Source organism: Podarcis cretensis (genome assembly GCF_951804945.1).
Source record: "Podarcis cretensis genome assembly, chromosome: 15".
NCBI lineage: Eukaryota > Metazoa > Chordata > Lepidosauria > Squamata > Lacertidae > Podarcis > Podarcis cretensis.
In genome coordinates this window covers 35,525,575-35,538,656 of record NC_137185.1, presented here as the reverse complement: position 1 = coordinate 35,538,656, position 13,082 = coordinate 35,525,575, and the positions used below count along the sequence as shown (strand labels likewise).

Here is a 13,082-nt window from a genome sequence, read left to right as displayed (position 1 = left end):
GGCTGATTAATTGCAACGGATCTACTCTGAGTCATTGGGAGGAATATTTTTCTTAAAGTGTTGGGTTGTTTTTTAACAGCGTTTTCCAGATCAGTGTAGATCCAGCCTCAGTCTCCTTTGGTAAGGAATACACACAACTGTATTTTTCCCGCTACAGGGTTAATAGCAGCTTGCGGGGAGGTGTTGGAGGGTTAGATTGAAAAAGTAATCCAGGGACAAAGAGTTAAAAATCCTCCCCTAGTTTTGATGTTCGTTAAAATCAGAGCTGCAGCTTGTGGCTGCTTTAGGCAGTAATCATATACAGTGGTACCTCGGGTTAATTACTTAATTCGTTCCGGAGGTCCGTACTTAACCTGAAACTGTTCTTAACCTGAAGCACCACTTTAGCTAATGGGGCCTCCTCCTGCTGCTGCTGCGCCGCCGGAGCACGATTTCTGTTCTCACCCTGAAGCAAAGTTCTTAACCCGAGGTAATATTTCTGGGTTAGCGGAGTGTGTAACCTGAAGCATATGTAACCTGAAGCGTATGTAACCTGAGGTACCACTGTACATATCCACTCTGAAGATATAGCACAGAGCAGTGGCGTAGCGTGGGTTGTCAGCACCCGGGGCAAGGCAAGTAATTTGCACCCCCTAACCCGTGGATTTGCACCCCCTAACCCTAACTCCCAGATGTTGCGCCCGGTGCGCCCGGGCCCCCCTGCACCCCCCACGCTACGCCACTGGCACAGAGGAAAGAAAGTAATTCCTTACATAGCACATAATTACACTGTGGATTTCAGTCTCAGAAGAAGTTGTAATGTCCACCAACTTGGATGACTTCAAACGAGGATTAGACAACTTCATGGACAATAAGGGTACTAGCTCCAATGGCAATGTTGTCAGAGGCAGTATGCAGGAAGAGTGCTGGTCCTGCTTTTGTGTTGGGAAAGGCATCTTTGTCTCCAGGCACTGCAGTTGTCTGCAAGGGATTTCTACACAGTAGGGTTAATGTGATAATTTTGATGATAACAGAATGCTAAGAAGGTAGTATGGGCTCTAACACTTCAGACTACAGGTGGATGATGTCGTTTTTTAATGCTCCCATAAAGGGGGGGGAGACCCACTCTGCAAAGAGGAAATTAGCCCAACAGGTAAAATGTCTGCTAGAAGGCAGTTAGAATATGCAAGTTTTCTATTTGCAGGTGATTTTTAAAAAAGTGTGGGGGTATTAAAAAAACTATTGCAGGTCTATTATACCACCTCAGGGGGAAAGAACAGTCATGTATTCCAAACGGTGCTGGAAATGGTTTGAATGCAAGCCATCAATGATAATGATAATGATGATAATAACGTTAGAAACAGGAAACTGGGACTTATGTTCACATGTGGTGGGGGTGTAAATATGTACAATTTTTTTGGCGAAGGGTGTTTAAGGAGATAACAGAAATCACTGAGTTAAAGCTGATTGAAAGTCCAGAGGTAGCATTATACCAATTTACGATGGGGTGGAAGATAAACATTCTAGGAAGGAATGGCTCACAAATTTATTGACAGCTGCGCCAGTTATTATAGCTAGGAAGTGGAAGGGGCAAGGTGAATATAAAATGGAAGAATGGTATAAAGAGGTGTGGGATATAGCTTTTCATGATAAATTAATGTGTTATTAAGGTAAGATGGGGAATATGCAGGAGAAATGATTTTGAGGAGATAGCCTCGGTCCAGTATACCTGAAGGAGCGTCTCCACCCCCATCATTCTGTCCGGACGCTGAGGTCCAGTGCCAAGGGCCTTCTGGCGGTTCCCTCATTGCGAGAAGCAAAGCTACAGGGAACCAGGCAGAGGGCCTTCTCGGTAGTGGCGCCCGCCCTGTGGAACGCCCTTCCAGCAGATGTCAAAGACAAAAAAAACTACCTGACATTCAGAAGACATCTTAAGGCAGCCCTGTTCAGGGAAGTTTTTAACGTGTGATATTTTACTGTATTTTTGGTTTCCATGGAAGCCGCCCAGAGTGGCTGGGGAGGCCCAGCTAGATGGGTGGGGTATAAATAAATTATTATTATTATTATTATTATTATTATTATTATTATTATTATTATTATTTGTAGAATTTGTACTGTTAAAATGGAAAGGGGTCAAACCATCGCAAGAGGTGTTGAAATTTTTGGAGGTTGGATAGTTACAATGCAATGGTCTCGGGGGTGGGGTACACGTTTTTATTCTTATTTATTTATTTTTTATTACTTTGTCAAAATAAAAATAAATAAAACTTTTTTTTAAAAAAAGAAACAACAATAATGCAACCTGACACGTCTGCTCAGCAGCAAGCCACCCAGCGGGGCTTACTCCCAGGCAAATGGGAAATATGCAGGAGAAATTATTTTGAGGAGATCTGGAACGTGTTTGCATAATTTCTACTGTTAAAAAGAAAAGGGGGTCAAACCATCGCAAGAGGCGATGAAATTTTGGGAGGCGGGATAGTTACAATGCAATGGTCTCGAGGGAGGGGTGCACGTTTTTATTCTCATTTATGATTACTACTTTGTCAAAACAATAATAAAAAAAATATTTATTTTTTAAAAAGAAACAACAATAATTCAACCTCACACGTCTGCTCAGAAGCAAGCCACCCCACGGGGCTTACTCCCAGGTAAATGGGCAGAGCCCAATAAAGTTGCTTCCACCACGCGGAGGGATGTAGTAAATTCCTCCCCAAAGCCGTCGAAGACGCTCGCCCGTTTCAAATGCCGAAGCGGAACCTTCCGGCTCCGCCGCGCCGGGAAGCTGTTCGGGGACGGACCCATTTCCGCGCCGGACCGGAAGTGCCCGCTGCCATCACGTCACCGGGTTGCCCCACCGAGTGAGGGTTGCCGTGACAGCGGCGGACTCTCCAGTCGGAGTTCCCAGGCGCTCGTTGCTTGGAGCGGGAGGCTGGTCGCTCGCCCGTTCGGCCTCGCCGTGTCCTCCGGCGTCTTTCGACCAGGCCTCGCCTCCCGCCTCGGCTGGCTTCCATGGAGCGGGCAGCCGCTATGACGGACATGTACGACCAGGCGCTGCTGGGCATCTTGCAGCATGTGGGGAACGTCCAGGAGTTCCTGAACATCCTCTTCGGCTTCTTGTACCGAAAGACCGACTTCTACCGGCTCCTGGTGCAGCCGGCCGACCGGCTCGGCTTCCCTCCGGGGGTGGCCAAGTGCATGGCGCTTCGGGTGAGTCCGAGAGGCTGGGGCTCCTCGCCCCGCTTCCTTGCCCTTCACTCAAAATCAAGAGTTATTTGTTTTTGTTTCATACGAATCCTTATTTAGGTAGCCATTTCCGGGAGGTTTAACTCTCTCTGTCAGCAAAACAAAACAAAAAAAAAAGCAGCACGGTCCCAGCAGGGCACCTCTGAAGACTCCATAAATATTTATTTTGGAATAATAATAATAATAATAATAATAATTATATATATATATATATATATATATATATATGTATATATATATATATATGTATGTATATATATATGTATATATATATAGAGAGAGAGAGAGAGAGATATAGATATATATAGATATATATATATTTATACCCCGCCCATCTGGCTGGGGTATTAAAATCTTGATAAAACACCAAACATTAAAAACTTCCCTAAACAGGGCTGCCTTCAGATGTCTTCTAAAAGTCAGATAGTTGTTTATTTCCGTGGCTTTTGTAGGCGGAAGGGAAGCTTTAGTCCACGAAGCCTTATGCTATGGAGTTTCTTGTGGTGGATTCTATCGGAGCAGATTGTTTTCTGCCCGTATATGGTTAAGGAATTATAGGGTGTTTCTTGAACAGTTACAAGGTAGGTTTGCCTTTCAAAACAACAACACAATGCGTCCAAAGTTGCTTGGAGACAAGTGAGTATGAGGCCTAATAAAGAATAACAAATGAGACCATTTTTAAAGCTCTGCAGTAGTCGATCTGTTGTTTATACAAATATTTGTTGCTCTGTGAGATGCCCCCCCCCCCGGCTTCAATGAATTTAGGGTTATCTTTTCCCACCCTCGTTTTAATAATTGCAGCATCCCAATGGGGATATATTAGGCACAGCCTAAGAGAAGGGTGTGTGTGTGTGAGAGAGAGAGACAGAGAGAGAGATAAGAGACACAGAGAGACTGGCTCAAAGTGAGCTTCATGCCTGAGTTGAGTTTCGAATCAGGAGCCTTCTCAGTCCTAGCCCAACATTAACAACTACACTGCATTCCGCAGGAGTAGCTGCGTCAGTTTGTCACAGCAAACTCAACAAACAGTCTCTAAGGTGCCACAGACAAAACTCAGAATTACACTGCTATGTTCTTTTGGGCTAGAGCCCACTTTCATGCATAAAGTATAATCCTTGGTGGCAGATATATGTCTGTTTCAGTTCTATTTTCCCTCTTCACCTGGTACAATTCCCATGATGGCTTACATAAAACAAAACAGAATTAATTTCCTTTCTGACACATTGCCCTATGATGGCAATGTCACTCCAGTCCATTCACATTCCAAACCCAGTCTTTATTAGATTGATAAGAATTAGATTGTGGTTTTTTAAATTCTCTTTTAGCTTACCTTGCTCACCCACCTTTGGCAGTTGGGTGCTTGGTTCCCTGGATGCAAAATTCTTGCTCTTTATCCACTGTCTTAAGTGTAGAGTTAAGTGCAACCTTTTACATGCCTACTCCCATATAAGTGGGTATAAGGTTGCAGCCTTAATTAATTAAATTTATAATGTGCCAAAAATGTAAAGTGACTTTCTCTGTCATCTCCATAAACATAAATAAGACTAAAAATAATTGTAAATTGCACCAGCTGTACTTTTTTTTGAGGAGTATGGGTGCTCTTCTCCCTTCTCACAGTGTATATTGGTATAAATATAGGATATCCCACATTCTTAAGGGGCTAAATCAGTGAAACAATGAAACCCAACATTCTCTTGCAATATCTTAGTGATTCCAAAATATAATTAAGAATCTCCCTCCTTTGTGATTTATTGGATGGTGGATATACAATGGCTTTATATACATGACTTGAATTAAGAGGTGTCTTTGGCAAAAGTCCAACCATTTTTTGTGAAATAAGAGACTGTTTTGTAAAAAAGAATCAATTATTAAAGTTGAATATATTTTAGTTAAGGTAATAACAATGCATTTGAGCAAATTATTATTATTTAAAGTTAATGTACAGTACCAATAAATTCCTTAAGCCCATTGACTTCATTGGGTCTGTTCCAGGTATGACTAACATTGAAAATCACCTTTGATTTTTAGAAATGCTTATCTTCTTAGCATTAGACCTCCAGAGAGTTCTGTAACCAAACTAGAGAAGAGTTCGTTCTGAAGTTTTTTAAATTTCTCACCAGAAGAGCTTTATTTTTGATAACTAGAAATAAAAGCTGTGTTAGGGCTTCTTTTACTTCCTTGTTAGGAGTATGATTAAATAAAGTTTTCTTTTGTACCTAATCCTAAATTGAAATGGTGCTTTCTTAATTTCATGTCTCTCTCTTGTCACACCCACCCACCCACCCCTTTACTTTTAAAAGAGAGGGAAAGATCCCAGTGGCAAATAGTGGGACAGAAGTCTAGCATTAATTAGCTGTTTTTCCTGCATTGACCCTTCCTTAAGATCTCATTACTGCTGTCATCTAGCTGTTTTCCAGGCTTGTTGTTCTTCCTAGATTCCCAGGTTTTCTTGTAGCAAATCTGGTGAAAATGCAGCAGGCTTTGGCTTTTTTACTGCACACTACAGGTTGCAGTTTGATACTGGACTATGGTTTTGCCCACATCTTACCCATGTATCTTTTTTACACGCATTTGTTAATGTCTCAGACAGAAGTCTGGCCTGCAGATTGATATCCACTTCAGCCTGACCTCTCCAGTCTATTCTTGGAACAGTTGACTGTTCTAGAATGGCTATTGAATTATTTTTGTCAGCTGCTTCATAAAAACTGGGCATCAGAAGCATGAATAGATTAAACACTTAGATCCAAGTGTGTTTGTGAAATAACTGACCCTGTGTGCGTGTGGCTATGAGACGGGTGGAGATGTTTTTGTTCAGTGTCTCGTTCGGATAGGGGTGGGAGTTAACGCATGGCAATTAGAGAGGAAGATGAGCCTGCTACAAGTGGAGTGCTGCATATTTATTCTTCCTCACCCTCATCCCTGTGGCAGTTTAGATGGCCCTTGTTATTCTCTTAAAATCTGCATTTTATCTTCTTTATGAAGGACTTTGCCCAGCTTAGAAATGAGGTGGGCAGCTAGAGTGCTATATCCTTTTTCCTGTAACCTGCTCACTTAAGAGGACTCAGTTAACTCCTTGTTGTCTACAGTGGTGCCTAGCAAGACGAAATTAATTCGTTCCGCGAGTTTTTTCGTCTTGCGATTTTTTCGTCTTGCGAAACACGGACTTTGGAAAAGCTTCAAAAAATCACCAAAGTCTTCAAAAACCTCAAAAAAGGCTACCACACCGCGTGCTATGAGTTGCTCCTCGAAGTGAATGCACAGTTTTAAGAAAAAGGAAACAAACTTGCAAGACAAAGGAAACAAACTTGCAAGACGTTTTCGTCTTGCGAAGCAAGCCCATAGGGAAATCCGTCTTGTGAAGCAACTCAAAAAACGAAAAACTCTTTCGTTTTGCGAGTGTTTCGTCTTACGAGGCATTCGTCTTGCGAGGTACCACTGTATAGTGATGAGGCAGATGGTTGTGTACAAGGCTATGAGAAAAGATGTTGCAGTTACGTGTCATTACGTTTAAATTTTGTAGGGGTAGCTAAACGGGTCTGTTACACCAAACACACACAACAAATACTGTTGTGGCATTTTAAAGATACTACTTGTATTTTTTATCTCTGGCCCTGAGTTTTTGTGGAAACCCTACAGCAGGGGCAGAAAACCTTTAGTCCACGGGCCTAATTGGTCCCCACCAGGCCTTCTTATTTGGTCTGCAAGGCCATTTTGGCCAAGCTATGCCCACCTCCCCTATGCCTGAGGTAATGTGTGGGGTAGGTAGCAAGCAGAAAGGGGCTTTTCAAGCACTGTTGATAAACCTGCAAAGGGTTCTGCAAGACCCAAGTATCATCTGTTGGGTCTTGTGGAGAGCTTTGCAAGGGGCTTCAGAAGACCTGACAAATAGCTGGTTGGTCAATATTTTAAGGCTTTTCACAATATAGTGCTTTGCAAGGCCCTCAGCAAGGCTTTCAGGGCCCTTACAGAGTGCTTGACAAGGTTGTTGGGGACTCCAAAGAAAAGTGTGGGCTCAAAGAAAGGTCACCTGCCATCACTGTGGTGCCAGGTGAGTGCCAATGAAGGGTGAGGCTTTTTTCTTTTTCTATTACGTTTTATTGTAATTCATATTTGGTGTTAGCCGCCCTGATCCCAGCCCTGGGCAGAGAGGACGGGGTATACATAAAAATTGATGATGATGATGATGATCTGGCCTGCTGACTGTGTCCAGTCCCCCACCACTGCCTTACAGCATCTCACTAGGAGTTTATGTTTAGTATAGTTCTTCTTTCTGCATAATTTCCCATTCTTCAGTGATAATACCATGGGCTGATTGTCCTTCCAAAGCTTCAGCACTTGTTTTGTTAGAAATATAAATGGCTTTGTTTCTGTAGGTCATCCACGAAGCAGTCTGTTTCAAGGAGCAGTTCTTTTTTTATATATATATATAAATATTTATTAAGATTTTTTAAATACAAAAATGCAAAAAATAATAAACAATATAACATGTATCATAACATATTTTCAAAGCTTCTTTGGACTCCCTCACGCCTCCCGCTCCCACTTGCATCATTGTAAAAAATTTTCCAGCAATTTATCAACTTGTTTACATTCTTAAATCTCATTCATTTAATTTAATCTAATAATTCTCCAAAAAAATTTATATTTTCCTCAATCTCGTTTATCATCCAGATTACATCTAGTTTAATGGTGCTCAATTGTTTATGATCTGGCATCCTTCTTAACATTCAACCAAATTACAGTGTTTTTGTAAATAAATCCTAAATTTCTTCCAGTCTTCTTCAACCCTCTCCTCTCCCAGGTCTCGAATTCTGCCGGTCATCTCAGCCAATTCCATATAGTCTATCAGTTGCATCTGCCATTCCTCCAGTGTGGGTAGATCTTGAGTTTTCCAATGCTTAGCGATGAGTATCCTTGCTGCCGTTGTTGCATACAGGAAAAAAGTTCTGTCCTTCTTTATCACCCTCTGGCCGACAATACCCAGGAGGAAGGCCTCTGGTTTCTTAGGGAAAGTATACTTAAATACCTTCTTCAACTCATTATATATCATTTCCCAGAAGGCCTTCACTCTAGGGCACGTCCACCAGAGGTGAAAGAATGTTCCTTCATTTCCTTTACATTTCCAGCATTTATTATCAGACAAATGGTATATTTTGGCAAGTTTAACTGGGGTCATGTACCATCTATATATCATTTTCATTACATTTTCCTTCAAAGCATTACATGCAGTGAAGTTCAACCCAGTGGTCCACAACCTTTCCCAGTCCTCAAACATAATGTTATACCCAATATCCTGTGCCCACTTTATCATAGCCGATTTAACCATTTCATCTTGTGTGTTCCATTTTAACAGCAAGTTATACATTCTTGAAAGTACCTTGGTCTTAGGTTCTAACAGTTCTGTTTCCAGTTTCGATTTCTCCACCTGGAACCCTAACTTTTTGTCATTTTTAAAGACTTCTTTAATCTGAGCGTAGTATAGCCAGTCTCGCACTTTATCCTTCATTTTCTCCTGACTCTGCAATTTCCAATTGTCTCCATCTTTTTCTAGTATTTCCCAATATTTTGGCCATTTGGCCTCCATATTGGGTTTTTTTCGGGCCTTAGCTTCCAGCGGTGAAAGCCACCTTGGAGTTTTATTTTCCAATAAGTCTTTATATTTTGTCCAGACATTAAACACTGCTTTTCTGACAATATGATTCTTAAAGGCCTTATTGATCTTAACCTTGTCATACCATAAGTATGCATGCCATCCAAAAGCATTGTTAAAACCTTCCAGATCCAGAACGTCAGTGTCCTCGAGAAGTAGCCAGTCTTTTAGCCAGCAGAAAGCTGCGGCCTCATAGTACAACTTTAGGTCTGGCAGGGCAAAGCCCCCTCTTTCTTTCGCGTCAGTTAATATCTTAAACTTAATTCTGGGCTTTTTGCCCTGCCAGACAAACTTAGAGATGTCTCTCTGCCACTTCCGGAAGCACTCCGTCTTGTCCACAATCTGTAGTGTTTGAAACAAAAACATTTTTGGCAATACATTCATCTTAATAGCAGCAATTCGGCCTAACAAAGAAAGTTTCAATTTTGTCCAACTGTCTAAGTCTCTTTTAATTTCAGACCAACATTTTTCATAGTTATCCTTAAAAAGACTCAGATTTTTTGCTGTTATGTTTACCCCTAGGTACTTTACTTTTTTAACCACAGTTAGTTCTGTCTCTCTCTGAAACCGTTCCGACTCTGTATCTGTCAAATTTTTTCCCAGCACCTTAGTTTTCTGTTTGTTTAATTTAAATCCCGCCACCCGACCAAAGTCTTGAATCAATTGTAACACTCTTTTTGTACTAGATTCTGGCTCCTGCAGAGTCAAAACTAGGTCATCTGCAAAAGCTTTAAGTTTGTATTGTTTCGCTCCGACCTGGATTCCTTCCACCAACCGGTCCCCTCTGATCATGTTCAAGAGCACCTCCAGAACCGAAATAAATAGCAGAGGGGAAATGGGGCAACCTTGTCGTGTTCCTTTTTCAATTTTAAACTCTTCTGTAACCACATTGTTAACTATCAATTTAGCTTTTTGTTCTGAATATATTGCATCAATCCCATTCTCAAAACCCCGTCCCACTCCCATTTCTTTTAAATTTCCCTTCATAAATTTCCAAGAAATATTGTCAAAGGCCTTCTCTGCAGGAGCAGTTCTGTCACTCCTCTGAAAAAAAACAAACCACCCTTTCCATCCGTTCTCTTATTGTTATCTATAGGTTAATGGTTGGGCTGTTGCTTTGTTTGCTGTATCACTTTCAGGCTTTCAAAAACTTTGAACACCTGGCCCGCCAAGATGATGACAGAAGACAGCAAGAACTTCAGGAAAAAGTGAAGAAAAGAGAGGAGGACATAGCAGCTGCAGGAGAGAGAGCGAAGGTGGTGCCAGCTGTAGCTGAGGAAGTTGAGATCAGTGCAGCAGTGGGTGATGACTCTGTATCGGAGGGTGGAAAGGCTACAGAGTCACAGGAGCCCGTGGCAGTGGAGGAGAAAGTAGATGCACAAGCCGCCAATGCAGCCGTGGAGCCACCGGAGGCTGTTGCTGCCCCTTTAGAAAGCCAGCCAGCAGAGCTGCCCAGGTGAGTGACCGCTATGGTGCTTTGACCTCGTCGAACATTTTGCTGAAGAGAAATGAACTGACAATGTATCTATAATATGGCTTAGCCTGTAGGCTTGGGACGGGTTCATTTTTCTTAAGAGGGCCTGTTGGGTTGAAATAAATGACAGACGAGTAGTGGTGTTATCTGGGAGGCATCCCTCGAGCATGTCTCGAGGAGTCTCTTTTATTGAATATTACAGCATTGCTACATATGTGCTCGTTGCTGATTGGTTAACACAAGTACAAAGCAAAGGTTACCTATAGGCATTAATCACCAATAGACCAAAGGCTGGGAAAGGGAACACAGAATTGGACAGGCGTGAAAACCTCCTTGTTAAACTATTACTAGTGATTAATATACAGCATTCATCCGTAAATGTGGTCAACCAATCACTAAGAACAGGTCAGACTAAGAACAAGTCAGAATGCAATGTTTTAATGATCTCATGGTGAACTGAACATTCTAGGGTGATATGCAGAAACAAAACTTTCCTTCAAGGGCCACTAGGGAAACATGTTTATTTGTGAGCAAGGGCCCCCAGTGCTATTTCAGTGGATGAATCTATGCAGCAGCCTTTTGGATATATACAGAAATGTGCTAACAGTTAAGCCTTCATGTGGCTGTTTCTCGCATGGTGGCATCAGCCATGGGCCTGGCAGCCTATTGCTTGGAAGAAACAGGAGCATTGTCTGTGCAACAGAATGCGATGGTAAACAGCGGAGGTGGTGGAATATATGACATCACTCCACTCCTGAGTTGCAGAAGTTCTTCAGTGCCTCAGGTGGAGTTCTTTCCCATCACCTGGTACCTGGTACTTTTAAAAAATGGAGAAGCCAAGATTGATCTTGAGACCATCTGCAAGGAAAACATGTTCTCTACTATTGACCTATGGCCCTTTCTCACTTCTGAATGTAGGTGCAAGATTCGTGCTCTCCCACATCAAACACACTACTGTATAGGTAGAAAACCAGCAGAGCTGACAAAGGGCTGTGCTGGAATCTCCCTCCTTGATGTATTAGATTTCTTTTATCAAGGCAGGTTTTTTTCTGTATGAGTAAACATCTAAAAGATTTTTCACTGGGAGTTTAAAGTGGTGTGGCCTGTTCTCTTGTATGTGTAGACTAGGCTTAAACGAGAGGCTGCAACCCAGTATGTAAATCTTGGTGAGAATACTCTATGGAATTTATTTGATGTACACTTGCCAAACTAGTTATATCACCACAACAAGTACCGTATTTTTCGCCCTATAGGACGCACCGGCCCATAGGATGCACCTAGTTTTCAGGGGGGGAAATCAAGGAAAAAAATATGATTCCCCCCCCCCGCAGCTCTGGGAGCAGCGGACAGGCTGCACGCAGCCTGTGCGCTACTCCAAGACCTTCTTCCTGCTTTTGCGCAAAAGCCCACAGGAGCCGGGCGTGACTCCTGCGGGCTTTTCGACCAGGAGGGAGAAGGGACTGAAACGGCCAGTCAGTCCCTTCTCCCTCCTTGGGGAAAAGCCCCCAAGAGCTGCGCGCTCTTTAAAGGCTGCGCGGCTCTTGCCGGCTTTTCTGTGAGGTGGGGGAATTTCCCCACCTCCTAGAAAAGCCAACAAAGCCTCGCAGCCCCTTTAAAGAGCGCCCGGCTTTTGCCTGCTTTTGCGGGAGGTGGGGGAATTCCCCCATCTCCCGCAAAAGCCCACAGGAGGGAGAAGGGACGGACTCCGCCAGTCCGTCCCTTCTCCCTCCTTGGGGAAAAGCCTGCTTTCCCCCACCGCCAGCCTCCAAGCCGGGTTGGAGAGTAGCAGGAAGGCTTCGTGCGCCTTCCTGCTGCCCCCCATCCTCTGGGGCTGGCGATGGGGGAAGCGCTGCTTTCCCCACCGCCAGCCTCCAAGCCGGGTTGGAGAGTAGCAGGAAGGCTTCGTTCGCCTTCCCACTGCCCCCCATCCTCTGGGGCTGGCGATGGAGGAAGTGCTGCTTTCCCCACCGCCAGCCTCAAAGAGCAGACTCTCCTGGCTTCAGCAGAAGCAACGCGAAGCCTCTGGAGCGCAGGCTTCGGAGGCTTCGCGTTGCTATCGCTGAAGCCAAGGAGCCTGCATTCGCCCCATAAGACGCACACACGTTTCCCCTTCATTTTTGGAGCTGGAAAAGTGCGTCTTATAGGGCGAAAAATACGGTATACTGGCCTGTGGTGGCTTTAGGGAGAAACCTTGCCTAATTTGCAAATACAGTGGTGCCCCGCAAGACGAATGCCTCACAAGACGAAAAATTCGCTAGACGAAAGAGTTTTCTGTCTTTTGAGGTGCTTCGCAAGACGAATTTCCCTATGGGCTTGCTTCGCAAGACGAAACGTCTTGCGAGTTCTTGCGAGTTTTTTCCCTCCCCCCCCTTTTTCTAAGCCGCTAATAGCCGCTAAGCCGCTAAACCACTAATAGCGCTAATCCGCTAATAGCCGTGCTTCGCAAGACGAAAAAACCGCAAGACGAAGAGACTCTCGGAACGGATTAATTTCATCTTGCGAGGCTCCACTGTATTGGGGAACTGTATGTGCTTGATATGTGCATTTTCTTGCTCTTCTTGCTGCTCTTCATTGTAGGTGAAACCTAAAAGATGAACATTTATTTTGTTTATTTTTCAATAGAATTTCTAGCTTTTCCAGAGATAACTTAAAGTTTGTGTTGCTGATTCTTAAATATCTCCACTCGTCTCTTAACACCCATGCCTAGTTCCTGTCACTTACATTATGTTTATCTGA

General features: G+C 43.3%; 1 protein-coding gene across 1 annotated transcript in view; it reads left to right on the top strand.

Annotated features, from left to right (window-relative positions):
* The first annotated feature begins 2,804 nt into the window (after nt 1-2,804).
* NUDCD3 (NudC domain containing 3) overlaps nt 2,805-13,082 on the top strand; it is a 68,129-nt gene continuing 57,851 nt past the window's right edge. The window contains exons 1-2 of the mRNA XM_079955205.1: nt 2,805-3,186; nt 10,012-10,328. Of these exons, the coding sequence (XP_079811331.1) occupies nt 2,989-3,186; nt 10,012-10,328 (515 nt within the window). The 5' untranslated portion in view covers nt 2,805-2,988. The remainder of the gene's footprint in view (nt 3,187-10,011; nt 10,329-13,082) is intronic.